The 24,704-nt window shown below is 40.0% G+C and overlaps 6 protein-coding genes across 9 annotated transcripts; 4 read left to right on the top strand and 2 right to left on the bottom strand.

The window, feature by feature from the left end:
- Nucleotides 1–216: 216 nt before the first annotated feature.
- LOC108847713 (NADP-dependent malic enzyme 2) lies at nt 217–3,879 on the top strand. Its single transcript, XM_018621035.2, has 18 exons — nt 217–455; nt 657–777; nt 886–960; nt 1,033–1,184; nt 1,280–1,451; nt 1,540–1,635; nt 1,737–1,808; nt 1,902–1,985; nt 2,080–2,178; nt 2,268–2,315; nt 2,393–2,446; nt 2,549–2,647; nt 2,745–2,834; nt 2,915–2,992; nt 3,075–3,149; nt 3,219–3,309; nt 3,397–3,525; nt 3,607–3,879. The coding sequence occupies exons 1-18, from the start codon at nt 313–315 to the stop codon at nt 3,693–3,695; spliced, it is 1,767 nt and encodes a 588-aa protein (XP_018476537.2). The 5' UTR covers nt 217–312; the 3' UTR covers nt 3,696–3,879.
- Nucleotides 3,880–4,685: 806 nt separating this feature from the next.
- LOC108844088 (UPF0664 stress-induced protein C29B12.11c) lies at nt 4,686–6,623 on the top strand. 2 transcript variants are annotated; one of them, XM_018617291.2, is made up of 6 exons: nt 4,686–4,840; nt 5,317–5,511; nt 5,609–5,720; nt 5,883–5,954; nt 6,063–6,280; nt 6,370–6,623. In XM_018617291.2, exons 2-6 carry the CDS (start codon nt 5,402–5,404, stop codon nt 6,470–6,472), a joined length of 615 nt encoding a protein of 204 aa, XP_018472793.1. In that variant the 5' UTR covers nt 4,686–4,840; nt 5,317–5,401; the 3' UTR covers nt 6,473–6,623. The 2 variants fall into 2 exon arrangements, with proteins under 2 accessions (XP_018472793.1, XP_018472794.1); XM_018617292.2 differs by having other exon boundaries at nt 4,702–4,840; nt 5,324–5,511.
- Nucleotides 6,624–7,384: 761 nt separating this feature from the next.
- Nucleotides 7,385–8,658, top strand: LOC108847272 (mitochondrial import inner membrane translocase subunit TIM17-2). The gene is made up of 2 exons (XM_018620475.2): nt 7,385–7,645; nt 8,127–8,658. The coding sequence occupies exon 2, from the start codon at nt 8,143–8,145 to the stop codon at nt 8,533–8,535; it is 393 nt and encodes a 130-aa protein (XP_018475977.1). The 5' UTR covers nt 7,385–7,645; nt 8,127–8,142; the 3' UTR covers nt 8,536–8,658.
- Nucleotides 8,659–8,755: 97 nt separating this feature from the next.
- Nucleotides 8,756–17,627, bottom strand: LOC108847271 (uncharacterized). 2 transcript variants are annotated; one of them, XM_018620474.2, is made up of 23 exons: nt 16,454–17,627; nt 15,947–16,062; nt 15,467–15,675; nt 15,096–15,215; nt 14,762–14,893; nt 14,536–14,661; nt 14,251–14,306; nt 14,056–14,155; nt 13,871–13,988; nt 13,456–13,665; nt 12,828–13,149; nt 12,572–12,665; nt 12,331–12,439; nt 11,845–12,116; nt 11,507–11,634; nt 11,169–11,403; nt 10,848–11,036; nt 10,476–10,762; nt 10,021–10,237; nt 9,665–9,907; nt 9,438–9,526; nt 9,183–9,345; nt 8,756–9,106 (listed from the first exon to the last, which is right to left on the bottom strand). In XM_018620474.2, the coding sequence occupies exons 1-22, from the start codon at nt 17,290–17,292 to the stop codon at nt 9,198–9,200; spliced, it is 4,359 nt and encodes a 1,452-aa protein (XP_018475976.1). In that variant the 5' UTR covers nt 17,293–17,627; the 3' UTR covers nt 8,756–9,106; nt 9,183–9,197. The 2 variants fall into 2 exon arrangements, with proteins under 2 accessions (XP_018475976.1, XP_018475975.1); XM_018620473.2 differs by having other exon boundaries at nt 8,756–9,345; nt 16,454–17,626.
- A 1,374-nt stretch (nt 17,628–19,001) lies between these two features.
- Nucleotides 19,002–22,796, top strand: LOC108847464 (alpha-glucosidase). Of its 2 annotated transcripts, XM_057005419.1 has the most exons (7): nt 19,002–19,310; nt 19,420–20,123; nt 20,337–20,567; nt 20,644–21,293; nt 21,377–21,800; nt 21,874–22,351; nt 22,483–22,796. In XM_057005419.1, the coding sequence occupies exons 1-6, from the start codon at nt 19,066–19,068 to the stop codon at nt 22,341–22,343; spliced, it is 2,724 nt and encodes a 907-aa protein (XP_056861399.1). In that variant the 5' UTR covers nt 19,002–19,065; the 3' UTR covers nt 22,344–22,351; nt 22,483–22,796. The 2 variants fall into 2 exon arrangements, with proteins under 2 accessions (XP_056861399.1, XP_018476209.2); XM_018620707.2 differs by lacking the exon at nt 22,483–22,796 and having other exon boundaries at nt 19,003–19,310; nt 21,874–22,428.
- Nucleotides 22,419–24,537, bottom strand: LOC108847465 (probable E3 ubiquitin-protein ligase ARI5). Its single transcript, XM_018620708.2, has one exon. The coding sequence runs from the start codon at nt 24,134–24,136 to the stop codon at nt 22,535–22,537; it is 1,602 nt and encodes a 533-aa protein (XP_018476210.2). The 5' UTR covers nt 24,137–24,537; the 3' UTR covers nt 22,419–22,534.
- Between the last annotated feature and the right edge of the window lie 167 nt (nt 24,538–24,704).

Raw genomic sequence — 24,704 nt, 5'->3', positions numbered from 1 at the left:
TAATAAAGTTGTTAAAAAACGAAATAAACGAGATAAAAAAATAATACAAACAAGAAGTAACAAAGAACATTGAAAGAGGTAATGGAATAAGAGAGGGGACCTACACGACGGAGGATGTCTCCTTCCACCTTCTTCTCATCTTGACGACTTTTCAATTTTTTCTGAAAAAAATAATAATTGTCCTCTCTCAGCCTATATAATTCCACTAATCTATGACCATCCACAAATATCTTCCAACTCAATTATTCATCAAAGCTTCCTCTGTAAAATCTCTTGCCACTTCGATCCGTTGTGTTAGCTCGTAAGTGAGATATGGGAAGTACTCCTGCTGAGTTACCCTGCGAGGATGTCGCCGATAACAGATCCGGCGTCGGAGGTGGTATCTCCGACGTGTACGGCGAGGATTTAGCTACCTTGGATCAGCTCGTCACTCCTTGGGTTACCTCCGTCGCTAGGTCAGTCATCATCCCTCTGTTTTTTTGAACTTTGGTCTAGGAGAATCGCTTGCTTTTAGGTTTTCCTCTGTTTCTAACGAACTTCAGCTAAGTTAGTTTACTAAACTTGGGAACCAAGAAAACTGTGTGAACTAATGAAGCTGATGTTTCTTGTTGCTCAAGTAAGTAACTTATTGTGGGAAATGAAACTCTGTTTTCCAGTGGATACTCGTTGATGCGTGACCCAAGATACAACAAGGGACTTGCGTTCACTGATAAAGAGAGAGATGCTCATTACTTAACTGGTCTTCTTCCCCCTGTTATCATTAGCCAGGAAGTTCAGGTGATTTTCATGAGATTTAAAATACAAAAAGAAAAAAAAAAGAACTCACCTTTTGATTTTGGATTTATTTTGTGTGTTAACTTGTTGTTTTGTTGTTGTTTTGATTAGGAGAGGAAGCTGATGCACAATCTCCGCCAGTACACTGTTCCTCTTCAGCGTTACATGGCCCTCATGGATCTGCAGGTGATTCATTGTTCCCTCATGTTTACTAGTAGTAGAGAATATATGTAGCTCATGTATCTGAAATGTTTGCAGGAAAGGAACGAGAGGTTGTTCTATAAGCTTTTGATTGACAACGTGGAGGAGCTGCTTCCAGTTGTGTACACACCAACAGTTGGTGAGGCTTGCCAGAAGTATGGTAGCATTTTCAGGAAGCCACAAGGTCTTTACATCAGCTTGAAAGAGAAGTGTGTGGTTTATTTTAATCTTATTACCCATGTCACTTTCATTTTTCTTTTTTTTAAAAATACTTACAAAAAAAGTAAATGTATGTGTTCTGTAGGGGCAAGATTCTTGAAGTGTTAAAGAACTGGCCTCAGAGAGGGATTCAAGTTATCGTTGTTACTGATGGAGAGCGCATTCTCGGTCTGGGAGATCTTGGTTGCCAGGGAATGGGAATTCCAGTGGGGAAGCTTTCTCTTTACACCGCTTTGGGAGGAATCCGTCCATCAGCTGTAAGCATCATCCAAAAATAAAAAACTACAATATTTTTTTGCCTTTAAATTTGGTCCTAAATGCAAAATCTGGTTTTCAAAAATGCAGTGCCTTCCAATCACCATAGATGTGGGTACAAACAACCAGAAGTTGCTGGATGATGAATTCTACATTGGCCTTAAACAGAGAAGGGCAACTGGGCAGGTTCTTACCACACTCTCTCTTCCCTATTGTTTTTTTTTTTGCTTTCCTACAATGTTTTTTTAACAGAAACTGAAAAGTCTGTTTTTGTGTCTGTGATTCAGGAGTATTCAGACTTTCTGCATGAGTTCATGTGCGCTGTGAAGCAGAACTATGGAGAGAAAGTGTTGGTACAGGTGAGAGCCATACCATATATATGATGGATTCTGCTAAGAGATATTATTTTTCTTAAAGATGTCCTGATATATATACTCTTTTTTATTTCTCAGTTTGAAGATTTTGCAAACCACAATGCGTTTGACCTTCTGTCTAAGTACATGGATACTCATCTTGTCTTCAATGACGATATCCAGGCAAAGATCATTTTCTACAAGATTGTTCTCTTTGTTACATTTTTTTTTATTTTGAGGTGTAAAGCTCATCGAGAACTTGTGTCTTGTGTTGCAGGGTACTGCATCAGTGGTGCTTGCTGGGCTTATTGCCGCTCAGAAGGTGCTTGGTAAAAGCCTTGCTGACCATACCTTCTTGTTCTTGGGTGCCGGAGAGGTGAGACCAGGAAGCATTATACTCTCTATAAGCTTAATCATCTATATTGCAGATATGTTTTGCTAATTGATAACGCTTGTTCTTTTTAGGCTGGAACTGGTATTGCTGAGCTAATTGCTCTTAAAATTTCGAAAGAGGTTAGTAACACTTTGAAAGTTGCTCTGTTTTATGGCTACGAATAAGTGATTAATCATATATCTCCGTTGTTTTGTAGACAGGAGCTCCCATCGAGGAGACCAGGAAGAAGATTTGGCTTGTGGACTCCAAGGTATTGTTAACAACCATCAAGACCAGTCACATCCTCTTTTACTTTTTACCTTAAACCTTTCTTGATCACTTATGTTTCCTCTTTTGAACTTTATTTCCTCAGGGACTGATCGTTAGCTCCCGCAAAGAGTCGCTTCAGCACTTCAAGCAGCCATGGGCTCATGAGTACGAACCTGTCAAGGACCTCATTGGTGCTGTGAATGTAAGTGATGAACTCATCTTCAAAATCTCTTGATTTTAGTAATTTTTTTTAAATTCATGTATATACTCACTCTTTGTTGAATCTTTTTTTCAAACAGGCAATCAAACCAACTGTTCTCATTGGAACATCAGGCGTGGGTCAGACTTTCACAAAGGAAGTTGTTGAAGCCATGGCTACCAACAACGAGGTTTCTTCTTCTCAGCTTTCTTGATCAATACGGCGTCTATACTATTTTTCCTAATGCTGTTCTTTGTGTTGCTTATATAGAAACCCTTGATTCTTGCTCTCTCAAACCCTACTTCTCAAGCTGAGTGTACCGCTGAACAGGCTTACACATGGACCGAGGTATATTCTCTCTCATATGACATCTGAAAATGATTCATGTCCTGGTTATAACAACAAAGCTTAATGTATGCTTGAAAAATAGGGACGTGCAATCTTTGGTAGTGGAAGCCCGTTTGATCCCGTTGAGTACAACGGCAAAACTTACTTGCCTGGCCAGGTCGGCTCCTATTTCCATATTATTTTTCTCTGTCACTTAAATCTGAATGCTCACATCAGAACCCTACAGGCAAACAACTGTTACATTTTCCCGGGTCTGGGACTTGGTTTGATCATGTCGGGTGCCATTCGTGTCCGTGATGACATGCTTCTCGCAGCTTGTAAGTATATAAACTGTGACAGAGAGACTAAAAGATTCTGAGTGGAACTCTATATTTAACTCGTCTCTCTGTATGTGTGTCCAACAGCTGAAGCGTTGGCAGCTCAAGTCACAGAAGAGAATTTTGCCAACGGTCTGATCTACCCGCCATTCTCAAACATCAGAGAGATCTCTGCTAACATTGCGGCCAGTGTCGCCGCAACAACCTATGACCTCGGTTAGTTCCATTTATCTATTACCGACTTTAATTCTTGACTTATGTAAGAAACTGTGCTGATAATAAATTTGTGGGGTATAGGATTGGCGTCGAACCTGCCACGTGCAAAGGATCTGGTGAAGTTTGCAGAGAGCTGCATGTACAGCCCTGTCTACAGAAACTACCGTTAAAAAAAGAAGTGGTGATGCAGAAACCACCTGAAGATTCTTCTTGCATTCACAACCTTGTTGAGGCTTTGTATAACTGTTGTTTGTTTGTTTTCTCACTTTCTACTACACTATGATGCTTCGAGCACTCTCTCTTTTGTCTTTGCTTCTTTGTTTCTGGAATAAATAAAATCCTATCTACCAATTATATATGTATTTAGTTCTTTACACAAAAAAGGGGGTACGTTTTCACCAACACAATCAACATGTCTTAATGTGGGAACATGCTTTATTGTCTTGGATTCCTTTTGAAATGATTATTTGCACTGCAGTATCAGATAGTAAATAGTCATTTTCCATTATATAAACAGATGAACCAAAATATTTGAAAACTGAATTATCTTTATATGTTAAGAACCATGTGATGTATGATCTAAGTGACGTATCAAATATGGTATTCCCTCTGTTCCTAAATATAGGATTTTTTGGAGTTTTTCTTTGTTCCACAATATAAGATTTTTTTTTTAAAGTAGTTTTGTATACTTTTGAGATTTTTTTTTATTAAAAGTTAGAACTGATTAAATTTTATTAGTAGATAGTTATTGAAAAGTGTGTAAGTGATATAAATAATAAAATAAAATGCAAATAATTATTATAGTCTTAATAAACGTGAAAAGTGTAGAAAATCCTATATTTAGGAACAGAGGGATTAGCATTTTTTGTAATCAACCAATTCATACAAACATGTTCGGGAAATGGTAAAAAAAGAGTTATTAAGAAGAGAACAAAATCACAGTAACTGGAAATCCCATAAAATAATAATCAGTACAGTAAAAACTGTTTTAACCCAAAAATTTAACTTTAATAACACGAGAGGCCAAATGGGCTGAGTAGTCTTGAGCATTAGCCTTTAAAAGCCCAAACAGTTTAAATATTGAAATTGGGTAAACAAATTATTCTAGGCAAAATCGGAAACAAAAGATAAGTTGAGGGACTAATAGGTAAAGAATAAACACGTTTCCTTATCAAACCGCGTGGTTCTTTTTTTTTCTTCTCTCTCATTGCATCTGGAACAAGCGAGAAGCTCTCTAACAAAGCGGGTCCCTTCCACCTTTTTTTCTCGTCTTCTTCGTCAAATTATCTTCTCTCCGATCAAAAAGTCGCTAGAGGTATGTGCTTCCAAAATCAAAGCGAAGGATTTCATTACAAACATGTTCTCCCGATGAGATTACTTCGCCAATTAAACTTGGAACGATTTGTGAAATGTTTTTTCTGATTGCTCTCGTTTTTTTTTTTTGATTCTCTTACATACTTAACAGGACTACATGTTTTCTGTTCTGATTTGATTTGTTTGTCGGTTGTAATGAATCTAGGTTATGTACAAGCGGTTTGGTCTTGAATACATATATAAAAAATCTCAGTGTGGTTGGTTGCTCTTGTATTAAACCTGTTATTGATTTGTATTGTGTCTTGAATTAAATTATGAGAGAAGTAATCTTGGGTTTAGGGTTTTATGTTTTATGTTTTTTCATTTATTTGAGCTTTACATCCATAACGAACCTTAACATTGACTTTTTGATGAATATAGTGTTGGAATGTTATGAGAAAAATAAATAAATAATAATAACTTTTATTGTCTTTCTAGTGATCAGGTTACACAGCAAGGGAAGAATTGAGGTTTGAGAAGCACAACAACAGAACAAGAAGGGATCAAATTGAAACTTGCAGCCATGGCGCTTAACCCTCAGTTGATGCCCAATGGGATGCCTGTTCCCTTTGTTAACGAAATGTTTGTTCTTGTCCGAGATGGGGTTGAGTTTGAAGTCGACAAGATTCCTGGGTTAGTCTTTCCTTCTCATCTGCTTTATTCGTCGTGGGTTTGGCTTTTTTTTTTTAACATATTCGTCGTGGGTTTTCATTTTATGTTTGATACACAGAGGACATGGAGGTCATGTTAAGGCCAAGGGAGTGATATACTTGTCTAACATTCGGATGGTCTTTGTTGCAAGCAAGCCTGTTGAGAACTTTGTTGCTTTTGACATGCCTATGGTACAGTGAAAATTGATCCTTTTTGTTTTTCTCTTCTTATTCAATTTAATACGATGGTTCAAGTGTATCTCTATGAGTATTGTTTAAAAGGAAGGAACTTCATGCTACGTACATAGGCATAACTAGTCAAATCGCTATTAATATGTTTACTCTAATTTGTAGCTTTACATCCACGCGGAGAAATTCAACCAGCCAATATTCCACTGCAACAATATATCTGGACAAGTCGAGCCTGTAAGTACACAATCTTCATTTTTGAATTTTACATTTTCCTTGTCGGAAAAATTTACCACATAGAATTAAACTTACACATCTCTTTGAGCATGTAATAAAAATGTCCAGGTGGTACCTGAGAACGAGCACAGAGCACTGTATTCAACACACAGTTTCAAGATCCTATTTAAGGAAGGTGGTTGCGGGACGTTTGTTCCTCTTTTCTTGAATCTCATATCATCAGTAAGGCAGTACAACAGACAAATGCAACAAGCGGCGACGGCAGCACCACGTGTTGATCCTCTTCAAGCTGCACAGACCCCTGTTGATGAAATGATGAGACATGCGTAAGCTCTCTCTCTCTCTCTCTCTCTCTCTCTTATCATACTGACTGTTTTGGTAGTATTTGTTTCTCAAAAGTCGTGTGTATGTGCAGGTACGTGGACCCTAACGATCCAACGAAGATATACCTGCAGCAGCCATCTGGGGAGTCTCAGTTGAGGCGTCGAGCTTACCATTCGAGTGCGGCGGAGCACTGATGACATAAACACCGAAGATACAAGAGGGTGATGGGGATATGCATGCTGCAACAGATGTGTGTTGCAAATAAGTAAAAGCGTCGTTGGTTTGTTGGATATGTATATGTGAAAAATTGGGTTCTCTCATGCATGATTAAAAGTTTTTAAGTGATTCATGGCTCATCGATAATCTTAATTATACCTAGGGCTGGGCGTTCGGGTATCTATTCGGGTTTTGGTTCAGTCCATTCGGGTTTTGGGTTTTCAGGGTTAAAGATTTCAGCCTCTTCATTCGGATATTTCTAAATTTCAGTTCGGGTTCGGTTCAGATCTTTGCGGGTTCGGTTCGGGTTCGGATAATCCATTTAAAATGTTTTTAAATTTTCAAAATTCATTATATATTTTAAATTTTCAAAATCTATAAGAAAGATAATATATTACGTATAAATTTTCATAACATATATGTCAAAATACCTTAATTTAACATATAAATTGGTTTTTTTGAATATTTGGATAAAGAATCAATAGATATTTAAGTATTTTGGTGTTTTCAGTATATTTTAGCTATTTTAAACATTTACTTTTGACTATTTGCATATATTTTCTGAGTATTTTGAAAAACTCAAAGGTATCTTATATATTTTTTATATTTTTAATATACATTATATATAAAAATAATGTATATATTTAAATATATAAATTTATTTCGGATACATTCGGGTACCCAAAATATTTCGGTTCGGATTGGGTTTGGTTTCGATTCTTTAAATACCGAAATTTTGAACCCGTTCGGATATTTAATCAATTTCGGTTCGGGTTCGGTGCTACTTTTTCGGATCGGATTCGGTTCGGTTTTTCGAGTTCGGATTTTTTGCCCATCCCTAATTATACCATTACAAAACAGTAACACAACATCAGCAATCATGTTCTGTCCCGATGAAGTGATTGTGCATGTGAAAACTAAACAACTAAAATTACTTTTTGTCGTTCAAATATATTATTATATATTGCCTCAGCTAAATAACAAAGGAGAGGGAGAGCGAAATATACCAAGGGATTTGAGTGAAGGATCTAATTGTCCCATAGCTTGGACCTAACCCAAAAATCGGGGGCTCTGTTTCCGTCGGAGCACCCTTCTCTGATCAGAAGAGAGAGAGAGACTTCATATAGTTCACTTGAGTCTGTTTCTTTCTGGTTAGTAGTGCTATGTTCTGTATGTTCTTAATCGAATCATTGTTCCAGTTACTCGTAGGTTATGTTTCTGTGATGTGTTTCTGGTATTCGGATTCTTGTGCTGAGCTTAATTCATTAGCTGCGGTAACCTCTAAGGGTTAGCTTCGATTAGTTGATAAAAATGTCGTAGTTCTGATTTGTGGAATGTTAAGTGCTTCTGTATCTACAACCAACTCTGTCTCTCTGTGAAACTGCAACCTTTTATGCGGCTGTGTCCCAAGTTTAGTAATAAGATGACCGAATGATTCTGTTGTTGTGTTGCGTCTCTGATCTGTTAAGACCAGCATTATAATTGGGTTTGTAATAAAAACTGATTTGATTGTTTGATTGATGATGCCTTAGCTCGATTGGAATGAAGTCCTTCAGCTTCTTCATCTTATGTTCTTTCGTCAAATCAGTAGCATAACGAATAATAATACTCTTTTGAAACTGTGTTTTGTAGAGAATAAAAAAGGGTGATGGAAACCCAGAAGAAAGCTAGGGAACATAACCTACGCCGCATAGTTGATGACATCGGTGGGGCATTTGGAATGGGAGCTATTGGAGGTTCTGTGGTCCACTTCATAAAAGGGACTCAGAGTTCCCCGAATGGCCGTCGTTTTGTTGGAGGAGCACAAGCTGTGAGCATGAATGCTCCTCGTATAGGTGGTAGTTTTGCTGTGTTCGGAGGTCTTTTCTCTGCGTTTGACTACACAATGGTGTACATTAGGAAGAAGGAAGATCCATGGAACTCTATCGTAGCTGGTGCTGCTACAGGAGGGTTTCTGTCGATGCGACAAGGGCTTGCTGCTGCTTCAAGATCAGCTCTTATGGGAGGTCTTTTGCTTGCTTTGATCAAAGGGGTCCATTAATATTAAAACGAGTAAAAGCTTTTATTGGGATGTGCTTGTTGAGCTTTCTCTGCTCAATCTTGGAATCTAGATACTCTTTTGTTAAAATCATTCTACAGTAATTCATGTGTTGGTGGTTTATTATGCCAACTTTTTAAGTACATGAAATCTTTGAGCAAGACCATTTTAAGAAGGTAAAAAGATAAATAAATACATAGGCAGTGAGTCCGACTTGGTCAAGTACTAGAACGTTATAAGACGACCAAATTCATTTCTCTGTCAAAATATACACCAAAACAACTGAAGTCAAGAGGCGTATTGAGGCAGATATAATAAACACAGCCCCAAGAGTAGTTTGATCTTTGGTTTCTTCTCACTTATTTACATGCATACCTTAACAAAGATCTTCACCAATACGACCATCCACTGGAAACAGAAACAAAGCCAAAACCGAGACCAATTTTTTTTTTCTCCCAAACAGGATCTTCAGATAACAAGTCTTGTTGCCCCTCTAGTTATATATCCATCAAATAAACTACTTGTCCCTTGACAATCACAGTTCCTTCTCTTTTGTATCCCTAATTCTATTCACCTAATAGAATTACAAGAGAAACAAAATAAAAACAAACTGGGGCTGGGCTGTTTTACTTTGTGCTCCGAAATATTACCTGACAAGACTTTGGTCACGACTGCCAAAACAGCTGATAATCCTTACTGTACAACGAGCGGTCTTGTATCTCCAGGTTTGCTACATGCCGATTTATGAGCTGTGACTGCATTATCTTACACACGACCAGTCCCGCTGGAAATATCCACCATTCACTTTCACCCCTGCATCCCCCAACAACCGCAACACACATCATCACAACCCTATATACCAATATGTAAGATTGTCAAATGTATTCCCTTGTAGTAATACTCACATGTTTATATTCCACGGCTGAAATGGGATTTTCTTGCTTGCTGATGTCTCGCTGTTATAATGAACATATCCGCAGAGGAAAGCGATAAACTGTCACACAACCAAAACTTGTCAAATAACGTAAGACATGCAACATCTTCTAAGTATCAATACCCACAGATATAATGTAAAAATTCATCCTCATGTGACATTTGTCATCAATAAAGAACAAAAACAAAGAGAACTTACCACATTAACCAATGACATGAAGTTCCACAAAGCGTAAACACGTGCTAAGCCAGCAGAGCGTCTGGGTCCGTGACTGAATAAGGCATTGATCCCAGCGGGGAATGGCAAAAGCAAGCCGAGAGGTAATATAGACAAAGCCAAAAGTACATCCACCAAAGAAATCGAATACAGCTGGAGCAGCGTGAGCAAGACTAGACTAAAATCTCCTAGAAGTATCATCGATATAACTAAGCCAACCATATCCTGTAATATCACAAAAGATAACATAGGGAAGAGACATTAAAATTATTGAAAAGTTGGACGGCACAACATATAATAAGACATTCATACTGTAAAGATTTTGATTGGAAAGGTACCTGGTGGCCCACAGGTTTAGTGTTGTGAACTAAGAATGAGAGAAGGAAAAACATATCTCTCTTCTCTTTCAGACTCGGTAAGCTGTCAAGGTCGATTATCCCTCCATAGTTCTTTCTGCGGGTTGTGCTATCCTCGGCGTTTGTGTGGTTTTGGCTGTAGAGCATAGTCTCTCTTAAATGTGCCGGAGAATTCTCTTTATGTGCAGTCACACCGTAACTACAAGTTACAAGAATAAGACATCAAATCCCCGCATAACTAAATATAGGTAAGTGTGTGACATCACCCAAAAAAAACCTTAATCTTCTAAAGTGAGCATCTTATTTATCTAGAATGCTCAAGTTCATATTTTATATTCAACTTAAGACAACACAGCGCATTCAGAAGAAATAATGGTATCATGACTGTTATCACTAAAAGTAACCCTATGAAAGGATGCAATTTCTCATTTATTTACCGTGGCTGGATCTCAGTCCATGCTGTCTCACTGACACACTGAGGTGATGTTGGTTCAGAACCCTCATCAGCATGAATCAAGAGACCATATTGGCAGTAACCACAAGCTGTAGTCTGGAACCAGGCCAGATCAACCCGTATGCCATGTGTTTCCAGAGCAGGATTAGCATGAGTTTCTAACCATCTCAGAACAGAATGAAACGTTGATCTTAGACGCCCACGGCGAACAAGGCGTAACTGAGCATTTACACCAGCCACCAATCTGTACCAAGTAGTGGGAGGAACGAGCTGGGAAAATAAAAAGCAATGACAAAGATCAATACAACCTATAACACGGCAGCCAAAACTGCTTCTCGTTAACTAAGGAACCAACCTGACTCATCAGACTAGTAAGAATGTTGTCATTTTGAAGTGAGAAAGGAGCCATGTAACTGCCATCACCACCAAACAATATGGGCATTGGAAACCTTTGGTGGATCCCAGGTGGAAGGTCTGTCCTTTTCTCATCCCCGCCAAGGAAGAAATCCAGATATGCAAGCATCAAATCGGGGGTAGCAGCGACCTAAATTTAGAAAAAAAAGAGTATGAATACCAATGATTAAGACAATAAATCCTTGTAAAACGAATAAGAGATTCTAAAAATATGTAGTTATGTTAAGCATTTACGAGATCAAATAAATCACACAGAAATTACCTTCAGACCCTCGTATAAAGCGCGGGAGCGACAGGAACGCAAACAGGAATGATCATATTCTGAACGTACAAACTCACGCAATTTTTGCAACTTCAACTTCCGCCGCCATTGCTGCCATGACCATGCAAGCGGATATGTAACCACTGAAAGAATACTATATATTGCACCTTCCCACCATTGATATGCAGCTATAGAGTTGATTTCTTCCACAAAAGTGTTAAATGCAGCCTCATATCTAAAGAACACAAAACCAATAGCGCCAAGGCAACTTATTAGATAACTACTGACAAAACAATGTGTCTCCAAAATGCTATGAAATAAAATAAGAAACAACTAACACTATCTCTTTTATCTCTTCTGGGGGAATATGCGAGAGATGCCATGGCTCACTGAATGTATTAGGACCCATAAAATACATTCTATGCACATGACTCTGCGATTGCTCTGCTCTATTTGTTTCCAACACCTGAAAAAAGGAAAAACATTATAAACAACAAAACTGTATTATAAGGGATACTTGGCAGGTTATTTTGCTCAGTTATGTCGCTGGCCATATATTAGTTGCATCTGGAGTGAAAAATCAGAAAATACAATAAACCATTCTTCATTTGCTTCTAGAAGTAAAACAAACAAACAATTTGGATCTAGAGTTCCAAGACAAAGAAAATCATCTAACCTCATTTAGTGATTCAAGGAAAGGGAATGAATGATCTATTTGAGAGCCATGATGCGTGGGTGCTGGGCCAGGTAAATCATCAACTCCAACAAATTTCATTCGCGCAACACTAAGTACAAGTGCTAAGAGGATGAGGAGACCCATCAGAAGAAGACCAAACAACCAAGGCCCACCAAATGTGTAAATTAACTCCTCCAGAGCGGTGTAACAGTGTGGCATGTGATACCTTTCCGATATGCATCGATATGGACATGGTGTCTCAGAAACACCACCTGTTATCAAGCATAGAAATTCCAGGTTTATCGTTGAGACATAAACATGTTCGCCACCAGTTTGAATGACTAAGAAAACAAGAGCATAACCAACATAAATAAACAGCTCTTTGGAAACCACAAGTATATTCATATCGTGGGGAAATGAATGGTAAAAGAATTAGGCTTCGTAGTTGAACGAGAAACAAAACTTATCACCGAAGGCTGTGTATACCTCGAACTGGAACATAGACAGCACGAGATGGAAGTTCATCAACGGGACAAGGACGGCAAAGAGACGTGTCAGATCCAGTAACATTCTTGAATGTACCAGATGGACATTCCTGGAGAAAGAATAGAATTGTGAATATAATGAGGACTACATTAACAATTCAATCGTAACAAGGGAGCAAAAGACAGAGAAAAGTCCAGCCCTGATATTATAAAGCAGGAAAATTTAAGCCAAGTTATCATACCTCGCAAAATATACCGTAGAGTCCCTTTGGACAAGGCTTCCCAGTTACTGTGCCATTTTTGCCAGAAAAAACATCATCTACTGCCGCTCCCCCTCTACAATTACAAAAAAAAAACAGTGTGTTAATGCGACAGGCTGTAAAGCGAAATCAAATAATCGCATATAAGTGATAAATGCAGTCAATGACGGGAAAACATACTGATGCCATGGAAAACAGGTTGAAGATTTGGGAATGCACAGGTATTTAGAGGACAAACCTTGCATGGATTATTCCTTTTACACTAGCAATAGGCTGGTATATGTCCCCAGTGGGAATGTTCGACCAATGGAAATGAATCCTCCCACCTCCGCCACCACCACCACCAGCAGGACTGCCTGACCCACCACCACTTGAGAGAAGAGACGACTCTCCCAAAATAAGATAACGCAGGAACAAAAGAACTGTTCCACCAGAACCACCACCAGGTGCTACAACAGAACCATTTTCATCTCTGCTCGAACGTTTGACACTTTCTCCATCAGCCCTAATTGACCCTTCAAGTGATAAAGCAGCTAGAGGCTGCTCCATTGAGCCAATCACTGACCAGAATCAAAGGCAAAGAAATAACAGGTTAAACGGACCATCATGAATGCTAAAGCTTTCATGACAACTACATGCATGCACAACAGTGTATGGCCTAAACTATGACAAGCTTCTACAGTGTAAACAGCCTATAAATCATAAACTTTAAATAGCAAACTATAATTCCACAAATATTCAACACAGGAAATACGAATTGTCAGCAGTCTATATCATACATTCTGCATCAAATTCCTATGACGACACAACCTTGTCTCTCAAGTTTAATGGAACCCCAGAATCACCAAATCGTAGACATTTCATACCTACAATACCACCACCAGAAGATGAATAGTCTGGGCTGTAATCGCCACTTCCACTGCCAAGCTCACAAGGGAGATCTGCATTTCCATACGTAATTCCACCTTCAACACAGCTGTTATTGTAACAAACACGGCCACCTTTACCGCCATGCCCACCACCACTACCAATGCCATTTCCAAGCAATTTACCTTCACCTACACCACCTCTACAGCCTGTGAAAACACATAAAACAATTGCATAAGTATGATGCTAAAAACACATTAAAAAGTATAAGAACAATCTTCGCCCACCCTATGTGGAGAAAGGGTAGCACCTTATATAGTATAATTAGTGGAGAAAGCCAAGGACATGCCCATACGAAATGTAGAGGATGCGCGATCAAAACAAAATCCAAAAAGAAAATAATTATGTTGTTACCCATTCCACTGGCACTAATCTCTCCAGAAGGTTCAAGGGTTACTGTTTTTGCACGGTGGAAATGAACTACTGATCCTTTGATGAAACCTTCGACGATAATATCCTCAACACGGCATATCTAGAAATAAAAAACGTTATCAGAATTTTCATGCTAGAGCATGCAAGTTTAAATACAGCAGAAATACCTGTAGAGTAAAGGATAGAGATGAATTGACATTGCAATCCTCTGGAGGACTCAGTAGCTCATAAGGGCAATCTTGCCGATCACAATAGAGCTTTGGTGTACTGCAAAGGATAAGAGTTCAATTATTGTCAGCTGATATTATCTTCTAAGAATCTGGATTCAAACTAAGTATAATATGGCATTTCCTAAAACTTACACAGCATCTCGGGATGCATTCTGAAGAGGACCACGCAAAATAGATCCAGGCCCAACCTTCAATTTCGAGCGAAAGAAAAAGTTATTATCTCCTGAACGGCCAATCAAGCACATTTTTACATCTATTATTTAAAAGCCAATATGGCTTTCAAAGGAGACTGATTGTCAAATATGCTTGTTTCATGTCATTTGTGTGGCTATAAACACCACCGACTATTTTCCATTAGCACAAAATAGTCATCTGGTGCAGGAATGCCATCAAAATAAGCACTAGGAACCCACTTACATAAATCTGGTAAAACAGTGACAAAACAAGCCGTTGTGCTTCAATCGAATCCCCTGGTCCAGTTAAATTCAAGAGACCTTGTCCATGGACTCCAAGATTTGCACTTGACCGAATGACAGATGATTCCTAATTTAGATTGAGAGGCCATACAAACAAATTAGATGAAACGGTTTGTCACAAATTATTTGAAGGAGGAAAACAATGACATGAAGTTGGGAGTAAGTACCCTAAGCACGAATAAATTGCTAGCTTCGAGTATGGAAGTCGAAACAGTTGTATCTCCTCCTCCTCCATCTATATGCAATTCTGAATTCCACATCAAGAACATCTTGACAGTCATGCGTAAAGCCCCATAAACCTGGTACATACCAATAACACAAAGCATGACGAATAGATCAATTACATGAGTGCCAAAATAGAATATGGAATTTGAAGAATGGCCAGGTAAACCAAGAATGAAGCAGAAAGTAGCAACACAGAAATATTCGTAACTAGCGCAGACAGACACGATGTAGTTGCATCAGAGTTTTCGAAAAGTGGAGAACCAGGAATGGACTCACCTTGATAGTGGAATCACTCATTAAGAGTTCTTCGGCCAATAATTCAAATACTGATGTACCATAATGAGCCAATCCGAAGCTCAAAACACCTCCACACAGCAAACTAATTTGCCCTTGAACCTACATATTGAGTATTTGAGTACTACATCTTTAATTTTACAAAATAATATGCTGAAAACTGGAAATCCCACTGAACACCTAAATTTTATATACAGAGGGAAGACTAAAATGTACAGAAAAGACACCAAAGTTGCAGAAAAAAAGGAAACAATGTCATTTTGTATTAGATCACAATAGTCCTAGCATTACAACTGCGGAAGGTGATCAAATAGTTGACCTACGAAGCCACTGGAAATTCACTTTTGAAATACCTGAACACGACTCCATAGCAGAGGACAAGTTGCCCGCGCTTTATCCTGAATATAAACATTGGTCCAAAGAGGCTGGAAGGGGAATTCTAAGAGAAGCGTATAAGTATCTGTCGTCAGATTATAGTTGCTAACGAAAAGGCTTCGGGGAACAGCATCGTATAGCGTCCCAGCAGCACCTGAGTTATCTGGACATCCGATACTGTATCCGCCTGCATGTGGGAGAATGAAATTAGTTCACATGATTGACGATGCTAAGCAAGTACAGAAATACTCGCTGGAAACAAAGTAACCAAGTAAAAATCTGAATGAAGAATTTTTCTGTGATGATTTATCAGCTGGGAAAATGGAATTATAGCATGAAATCTATTGGTTCATACTTTAGAACTCAATAAAATTTTGCAACAAACAAATTCTGGAAATGTGGATATAATTACGATAGCAAACAAACAGTGACCTCCTAATAAAGGAAGAGAATCTAACCATGAACAAAGATCTTTGGGTCATCATGCCTGCTAAAAATATTGACAGATACTCTTCCACCACCCCCACCACCGTAACCATTCCCACCACATGCACTGATCTGTCCAATTCCAGTCCTGAACTTCAAAAAAACAGCAAAGCAGAAGATGCTAGCTGAGATTAATTTACCACGAATCTGAAAAACAATTATAAGCAATATCTAAAATATTTTTAAAAAAACTATGACGTGAATAAGATGAATTCTTAATCACATATCCTAGTGAGAACAGAGACCCCATAAAGCACAGGCCTGGCATACAATACTCAACCATGAAAGGATCGTGCAACTCTGTTCATTTCCTCAAAAGTCAAAACTCAACTTGCTCTAAAGATTACGTTCTTGAGATAAAAAAAAAAATCAGGACCAAGCAAGCAATGCTTAATCAATTGTAAATCTCGTCTTCTCTGCTGACTAGAAAAACTTAAAAATCCATGGAAAGACAGCATAAAAACAAAAGAGTACATTACATCTTATACGCCGTGATGTAGATGCTGCCACCAGACCCACCACCACCTTTAGCTCCTCCATAACCTCCGTCCGCCAAAAGGCTTCCATTAACCTCCAGAAACCGCGTAACATTCATCTTCACTCTCCCCCCACCTCCTCCTCCATAATCAACCTCCCTGCTCGTCGACCCTCCTTTACTCCCATAACTCCACGGCTCATCCAGAGTCGACCAAGAGTACGCATCCCCTCCCCACACATCTTCAGGAAGCTTCTTAGTATCAGTCAAACAACAAGCCCCCCTCCCACCATGCCCTCCACCAGCACCGTCGATCCCCTGCGGCGTCCCGCTAGTCTGCGGCGGAGGGCTCCCAGCCAAACCCGTCGTGTTCACAGCCGATCCATCAGCAAAGCTAGCGTTACCAGCCGAAAGCTCAAACGTCCCGGCGACAATCGTGGACTCCGCTCCTAAAGAGAAGTTCCCAGAGACATTGATCGCTACAGAGCATCCAGGGATCGAGCAGTGGAACTTAACCCCAGGTAAGATGATGAAATTTCCCTTCCCAGCTATATACACATCTTTAGTAAGATTCAAATCGGCGACGATCTTACAAGTAGTATCCAGAAACCCGACGCCGCCGAGATCCTCGCTGCAAGACACCGAGGGTCCGTGAGGAGGCGGAGGCGGTGGAGCTGGAGGCGAGTAATCCTGATGGAAAAGCAGAGACTCCGAATCGGGGTCTGGACCAGAATCAAAACCCGGATTAGGCTCGACAATGGCGAATCGGTAGCTTGAGCTAGGGTTTACGGTTAAAACCGCGACAGCTACGAAGACGAAGAAGAGGAATTGAAATCGAGACATCTGTTAGTATCGTCAACAGTCATCACAGACGAAGTCTAGTGTGGTTTTCGATTCGATCCCCGATTCGGATCATTGAGCTTAGTGTTGACGAAATTGAAAACTCAGAGAACCCCAAATGAAACTAACCCTAGGCAAAATACATCAACATGTGTGCATGTGTATTGTGTAGTCGTCTTGCTCGAGAAGATTTGGAGAAGAAAACGTATAAACCTCACACCGAAAACTGCTCTTAGAGAGAGAGAGAGGAGTTACTTTTTGCTTTCTCGGTAGAGAGAGAAAGAGAGGGAAGAGAGAGCTTCCAAGGAGAAGGAAACAGGTTGGAACGGAGAGTAGTTACGATCACGTAAGTGCGGCCTCACCGTAATCAGCTAATTCTTTCTTTTGGATATAGCAAATGATGTTTTGCCACGTCACTCTTTAGATTGGCCTCGAAGGTAATGCTACTCTGTGTTGTGGTTCACATACAACTGGGAAGTGTCAGGTGAATATTTATTCCATTTATTATCGAATAGTTGTATGACGTCTGTCATATTACGTTTTAGTTGCTCTCTTTGCTGCTAAACTCTCTTGAACGGTGTTTACATTGGGCTCGATGGGCCCTGATTCCTATGGAGTTTAATGGACACGTGCTAAGCTTGAGTGTGAGTGTTCAATTTTGAGCAAACAGACAAAGAAAGGCGTGTGCGTAAAACAAAAACTTACAAATCTGGCTGGCCCAATAGAAAACTAGCAGGCATTATCAGTCAAGAACAGATTTTTATTTATCAAACCAATCTTTGAACCAAATAAAAAACCATTATCAAACCAATCTAAAATGTCCATCGTATTATACGCTCTAGACACTAGTTGAATGGAAAATGGTGAGTGTATATGACTTTCAAATGTATGAGATTCAGCCAGAGTAACAAAGTTTATTGGTGTGTATGCTTAAACAACAACCTACAGCTTCGAAGTATATAAAAAATACAAATTTATAAGTATATGAAAAATACAAATTTATTCAGCCATGTTATTGGACTTAACTAATTTATCTTTTCATGTAATCAGCCAAAAAAGCTTCTCTTGTGGGGCAGTGGGGGTTGTGGGCGGTCTGAGCAATGATGAAGGGAACAAGGCATCTGGTGCTGCTTACTACTCAGGATGGTCCATGTGCACAGGATCTGGGCTAGGTAAAACCGGATTATACTGTGCACAGCAGCTACAACAACAAACACCAGATATTAGATGATTTCTTCTCCAGACTCAGTAGTCACAGTTACCAGACTGGAGGCTTTAAGCAGTGGATATGTCCGAGGTTATCAGGTTTGATTCTACATTCATGCTAGAAGTCATTGTTTTTATTTTAACGGGGTCTGTTGTTGTTGCTTTTGATTGATGAGGCGGTCGTATCGGTGACTGATGTGCTCATTGTTGTTGTGGCATTTACTTAGCGTTTTAAGTATGAGAGAATTGTTTATGGTTTCTTGGTAGGAGTATAAGTATTGATACGGTTTCAATAGTGTCCTGGACAACGTATGTATTTCATCCGACTACACAAAGAATTTTTTTTTTTTTGGTCGAAACTACACAAAGAATATATCGTGTGTGATTCTTCTTCTTAGTTGATGATTCAACTTTATCATTATTTAATAGAACTGTATATCACATTCACCACGAGGTTCACGACCATTCTTACACGACTTTGGGTGGCTCACTCACTGGTCACAGATTCATAAAATATTTAACTAATCTTATCTACAAAAGGAGTACACTTTATGAAGAGAAAACAAAAAAATGGGGTCTGAAACCAAAATCAAGATGCCACCTACTCAGTGGTTACCCACTATCCTCACCCTTGTCTCCTTCTTCCTCTTGAGCTTAGCTTTACCCTCCCATGGAAGCTCACAAGTTGGATACGGCTACGTCGTCAGATCAGCGGCAGTTGATTCAAACCAGAAAGTCTTGACGGCGACGCTTGATCTGATCAAACCATCTTCCGTTTACGCACCAGATGTTCAAACGCTAAACCTTCATGTCAGGTCATATAATAATCTCCTCTCTCTCTCTCTCTCTAATTTATCTACTGAACGGAATTGATTTGTATATTATAAGATATGTATTTACATTACATATAATATTATGTTACAGCTTGGAGACAAGTGAGCGTTTGAGAATCAGAGTAACAGACTCTACTCAACAAAGATGGGAGATACCGGAAACCGTTATCCCTCGCGCCGTGAACCACTCTCCTCGCCGTTTATTAACGGAAGAGAACGGCGGAAACTCGTCGGAGAGCAATACCTTGGAAGATCCATCATCGGACTTGGTTTTCACGCTCCACAACACGACGCCGTTCGGTTTCTCCGTCTCCAGACGCTCCTCCGGCGACATCCTCTTCGACGCGTCGCCGGATCCACCGGATCCGAACACCTACTTCGTCTTCAAAGACCAGTTCCTCCAGCTCTCCTCCGCGTTACCGGAATCCCGATCGAATCTGTACGGTCTCGGAGAGCACACGAAGCGATCGTTCAGGCTGATCCCAGGCGAGACGATGACTCTGTGGAACGCTGACATCGGGAGCGAGAATAAGGATGTTAACCTGTACGGATCGCATCCGTTCTATATGGATGTGAGAAGATCTAACGGTCAAGGCGAAGCGGGGACGAGTCACGGCGTTCTCTTGCTGAACAGTAACGGAATGGATGTGAGGTACGATGGAAGTAGGATTACTTATAATGTGATTGGTGGTACCGTTGATCTCTACGTGTTCGCCGGACCTTCGCCGGAGATGGTGTTGGATCAGTATACTGAGTTTATTGGAAGACCTGCACCTATGCCTTACTGGTCATTTGGTAAGACTCTGCATTTTTGCTTGCTTTAAAGCATAATATGATGATGTAATGGTAGGGATCTGAGGTCACAGGTTCAAGTTCTTAGTCACTCGAAAAAAAAAATGATACATGTTATTCTACTAACCTTGTAGATGGAATTGAATAGAGATGTTGTTTTGCTTTGAAAATGTTTCTATAATTACTTGTTTTATTGGGAGTTTATTTATGATGTAGGGTTCCATCAGTGTCGGTATGGATATAACAATGTTTCAGACGTTGAATCTGTGGTGGATGGATATGCAAAAGCTGGAATACCTCTTGAGGTTATGTGGACAGACATAGACTACATGGATGGCTACAAAGACTTCACTTTGGACCCTGTGAACTTCCCGGAGGACAAGATGAAATCATTCGTGGATACACTTCACAAGAACGGTCAGAAGTACGTGCTGATCTTGGATCCAGGTATAAACTCTAGTACTATCTCTTAGAGTCTCTACCAAATTGATTCAAGAGATTAAGATTTTGGGCTTGCTTGTAGGCATTGGTGTGAATAGCTCCTCTTACGGGACATATAACAGAGGAATGGAAGGAGATGTTTTCATAAAACGAGATGGTGAGCCTTATCTCGGCGAGGTTTGGCCTGGGAAAGTGTACTACCCTGACTTCTTGAATCCAGCTGCCGCAACATTCTGGAGCAACGAAATCAAGATGTTCCTGGAAACTCTCCCTTTGGATGGTCTGTGGCTTGACATGAATGAGTTGTCAAATTTCATAACGTCACCTCCGTCCCCTGGATCTCCACTCGATGATCCTCCTTACAAGATCAACAACTTAGATGGCAAAGCTTCTATAAATAAGAAGACAGTACCCGCAACATCTGTCCATTTTGGGAACATTAGTGAATACGATGCGCATAACTTGTATGGGCTGTTGGAAGCTAAAGCTACTCACCAAGCTATGGAGGATATAACGGGAAAGAGACCGTTTCTTTTGTCGAGATCCACGTTTGTAAGCTCGGGGAAATACACGGCTCATTGGACCGGTGATAACGCTGCAAAATGGGAGGACTTGGCTTACTCAATCCCGGGGATTCTCAACTTTGGACTATTTGGGGTCCCAATGGTTGGAGCTGATATCTGTGGTTTCTCGTATGATACCACCGAGGAACTATGTCGTCGATGGATCCAGGTAGAGTGATTAATTCTCAGACATAAACTGGAGATTTTTTCTCACCTGAGTTCATGTCCTAACTTTGGCTCTTACCTTATCAGCTCGGAGCGTTTTACCCTTTTGCAAGAGATCATTCATCCACAGGTACTGCTAGACAAGAACTATACCTATGGGATTCTGTTGCTTCCTCTGCAAGAAAGGTTCTCGGCCTTCGTATGAGACTCCTCCCACATCTCTACACGCTAATGTACGAGGCTCACGTTAGCGGCGTCCCTATAGCGCGACCGCTCTTCTTCTCCTTCCCTAGAGACATTAACACCTATGAGATCAGTTCGCAGTTCTTGATCGGTAAAAGCATAATGATATCTCCGGCGCTGGAGAAAGGGACAGTGTCCGTCGATGCTTATTTCCCCGCCGGGAACTGGTTCGATATGTTTAACTATTCCTTTGCCGTCGGTGGAGATTCCGGCAAGCACGTCAGGCTTGATACTCCCGCCGATCACGTCAATGTTCATGTTCGAGAAGGTAGTACTAGTTTTCCCGGTTTGATAAGGAAGTTGAGTTTAAACCGAACTTGATTTTAACTATTTGTAAACAGGTAGCATTGTGGCTATGCAAGGAGAAGCTATGACAACTAGAGAAGCCAGAACGAAACCGTTTGAGCTTCTAGTTGTAGCCAGCAGGCTTGAGAACATCTCGGGCCAACTGTTTCTCGATGATGGCGAAAACATACGAATGGGAGACGAAGGAGGTAACCGTGACTGGACCCTCGTGAAGTTCCGGTGCTACTTAAACGGAAAATCCGTGGTACTGAGATCAGAAGTGGTGAACCCAGAGTACGCGTCTAGGATGAAATGGAGCATCGGGAAAGTGACGTTCGTTGGGTTTGAGAACGTGGAGAGCGTGAAAACTTACGAGGTTAGGACAGGAGAGAGGTTGAGGGGGCCAAGAATCTCTCTTCTTAAGACGGTTGTGGACGATGATGATCCCAAGTTTATGAGCGTGGAGGTTTCTAGACTCTCACTGCTTGTTGGGAAGAAGTTCGAGATGCGATTGAAATTGACTTAAAAGAAAAGGTATCTATCTATATATAAACCCCATTTGATAATAAATTGTGGATGCTTCATGAATAAAAAGAGTTGGTGAGTAAAGATTTCACAACTTTATTACATCAATCATGTTCATAAACATTGGATAAAATTTTCAGACAAGAGACTCCGGTTTGGTTCATAGACACTCAGAGCAAGTCAATCAAAGAGCTAAATAGTTACCTCTACGCCGCTTGCGAACCCAACATCAGAAAGATCATTCTCAAGAGCTTTCACCAGAGTTTCAAAGTGGGTTTTGGTTACACTGGTCAAAGTAGTTAGCTTTGTCCGAAAACCCTTCAAGTCTTGTTTTGGAGTGTCTTCAGGATTTTGAAACACCTCTGATTCCATCTCTACGCATTTGTGGAGCCTCTCCAGACCAGACTCAGCCTCTCCTTGCATATACTCGAAAAACTGTCGCTTTTCTTGTTCAGATTCAGGTAGATAGAACCCATATGCATACGTCCATTTCAGCACCCTTCTGCATTCGATGATCTGAAGCCACGCATCTGTGATGAACCCGAGCTCAGTTTCTGGTATGCACTGTTTTTCACTAAGCTTCATAACCTCCTCCTTTAGGAACTTCTCCAGATCCCCTATAGCTTTTTGCCTCGACGTCTGATTGCCTGCCCAGCGCTCATAATAATGAGTGTATTTCTCTAGCGAGTTCTTCGCCATCTCTCGCTTCATTTCAGCCTCATCATGCATTCCTTCTACCTTAGCCTTCGAATACCGGTTGCATGCATAAGGCCCACCAGTGCCTGCCCCGTGTTCCGACCATGCCCCAAGGCAAAGCCAACAAAACTCATATCTGCAAGGTGGTGTGCATGTCATGTGCATGCATCCATGGTTCTTTTCAATTGGACGCTTACACTTGGGACAAGCCTTCGAATTTTCAAGTATCCACTTGGTATTTTCAGCTTCAACGCTGTTCTTGCGTATCCATTGTGAAACTGTGTCACAATCCACGGGACGGTGAGCGTCTTCAGTGCAGTTCCAGCAGAATCTATGCGAACACAAGCATGAAACATCATAACTTCTTCCAGTCCCAGTGGCAGAAAACTCAATGGCATGATCACATCCGGGAGCAGGACACCACTTGGTCTTTTTGTTTTCTTCCACATAAGATCTAAGAAAATACCTATTATACTTGTCCTTTGCTTCAAAAGAAACAAGTTTCTCGACCATGTCTCGACCAACAGCAACTGGACAAGACGGCTGAGGACATTTTTGCATCAAACATCCTGGACCATCGTTGATGGCTATGCTGATGTAACTAGTCCAGCATGTAGAACAAAAAGCATGACCACACATAATCGGTACAATATCTGTAGGACAGAAGTAGTCAAAGCATATTCCACAAGCTACTTTTCCGCCTTCAGAATATGGAACAGCAGCAGATCCTCCTTCCAAGCCAGCACTTGTCCGAACTCTCCTCTCATCCGCAAACCATTCATCATTAACTTTACCAACATTCCAGTGATAGTGAAGAAGCAGAACGCTAGCTTCGACCTTGCTTAGGGAGAGTATCATGGAAACTTGTGCAATATCACTCTCCTGTTTTCTGCGTATATCTTCTTCCTTGAGAACGACATAATTTATATGGGAGCGAGGCGAGGAGATCATTGAGGAATCGTCATCATCGTCATCCACAAGGAAACCCGTGTCATCTTTATCATAACCATCATGATCATCACCGTCGTAGTAATCATCTGCACCGTCGCTGTAAAGATCTTCCTCTCCAGATTCCATATAGCAGTCATCAGAATCCATTATCCTCTTCCCTCCCTTTTTGGCTAAGGCAACGTATGGTGTCTATAAATACTAATATACTAAAGATATTATTCCATACATTTATTTCCTATGATCTGTTTTATTAGCGTCTGTGTCATGAATTTAGGAGGAGTCTTTGTATTTACATATATCTTTCCTTTTTTCTTAACACATTCCCTTTCTTTTTGTTCTCATTTTTCTTTTCCTTTTTTAACTTTAGGTAACATTCCATATAAAAATATTCTAACAAGATTTTATTATAAACTCAAGAGATTTCATTACCATTTTTTAACATTCTAATTAATTCTTATAATATATGAAAATTCAATTTGTGTTTATTTAGTATTCTTTCTATCTTTGTTTGAAAAATGACATTTAAAAATATAAAGTATCCGCAGTTTCGACGACTTTGTTTACCTTTAATATCCTCTTGTTTTAAGGAAATAGTAACAATTTTTTCTTTTGATAAAACATTAATATTATTTTATATAATTTATAAGCATATTTGACTTCAGTTGTTTTTTTTTGCATTCTATTGATTTTAATTTCCCTCGTTTACAAATCGCTT

This window comes from Raphanus sativus, chromosome 3 (genome assembly GCF_000801105.2).
Source record: "Raphanus sativus cultivar WK10039 chromosome 3, ASM80110v3, whole genome shotgun sequence".
NCBI lineage: Eukaryota > Viridiplantae > Streptophyta > Magnoliopsida > Brassicales > Brassicaceae > Raphanus > Raphanus sativus.
Note: the sequence above shows the minus strand (reverse complement) of the source record. Positions and strands in the feature narration are given on the sequence as shown.

What these genes read in the sequence shown, in the direction of transcription:
- LOC108847465 (XM_018620708.2), bottom strand. Translation starts at nt 24,136, where the DNA reads ATGGATTCTGATGACTGCTATATGGAATCTGGAGAGGAAGATCTTTAC.
- LOC108844088 (XM_018617291.2), top strand. Translation starts at nt 5,402, where the DNA reads ATGGCGCTTAACCCTCAGTTGATGCCCAATGGGATGCCTGTTCCCTTT. An exon ending in TATCTGGACAAGTCGAGCCT is followed by an intron (nt 5,955 to 6,062) that starts GTAAGTACACAA and finishes AAAAATGTCCAG; the next exon opens with GTGGTACCTGAGAACGAGCA. An exon ending in GATGAAATGATGAGACATGC is followed by an intron (nt 6,281 to 6,369) that starts GTAAGCTCTCTC and finishes GTGTATGTGCAG; the next exon opens with GTACGTGGACCCTAACGATC.
- LOC108847271 (XM_018620474.2), bottom strand. Translation starts at nt 17,292, where the DNA reads ATGTCTCGATTTCAATTCCTCTTCTTCGTCTTCGTAGCTGTCGCGGTT. An exon ending in CCCAAAGATCTTTGTTCATG is followed by an intron (nt 15,676 to 15,946) that starts GTTAGATTCTCT and finishes TCCCACATGCAG; the next exon opens with GCGGATACAGTATCGGATGT. An exon ending in CACTGTTTTACCAGATTTAT is followed by an intron (nt 14,307 to 14,535) that starts GTAAGTGGGTTC and finishes TCGAAATTGAAG; the next exon opens with GTTGGGCCTGGATCTATTTT.
- LOC108847464 (XM_057005419.1), top strand. Translation starts at nt 19,066, where the DNA reads ATGGGGTCTGAAACCAAAATCAAGATGCCACCTACTCAGTGGTTACCC. An exon ending in TATGCCTTACTGGTCATTTG is followed by an intron (nt 20,124 to 20,336) that starts GTAAGACTCTGC and finishes TTTATGATGTAG; the next exon opens with GGTTCCATCAGTGTCGGTAT. An exon ending in CAATGTTCATGTTCGAGAAG is followed by an intron (nt 21,801 to 21,873) that starts GTAGTACTAGTT and finishes ATTTGTAAACAG; the next exon opens with GTAGCATTGTGGCTATGCAA.
- LOC108847713 (XM_018621035.2), top strand. Translation starts at nt 313, where the DNA reads ATGGGAAGTACTCCTGCTGAGTTACCCTGCGAGGATGTCGCCGATAAC. An exon ending in GAGGAATCCGTCCATCAGCT is followed by an intron (nt 1,452 to 1,539) that starts GTAAGCATCATC and finishes TCAAAAATGCAG; the next exon opens with TGCCTTCCAATCACCATAGA. An exon ending in AGGCTTACACATGGACCGAG is followed by an intron (nt 2,993 to 3,074) that starts GTATATTCTCTC and finishes CTTGAAAAATAG; the next exon opens with GGACGTGCAATCTTTGGTAG.
- LOC108847272 (XM_018620475.2), top strand. Translation starts at nt 8,143, where the DNA reads ATGGAAACCCAGAAGAAAGCTAGGGAACATAACCTACGCCGCATAGTT.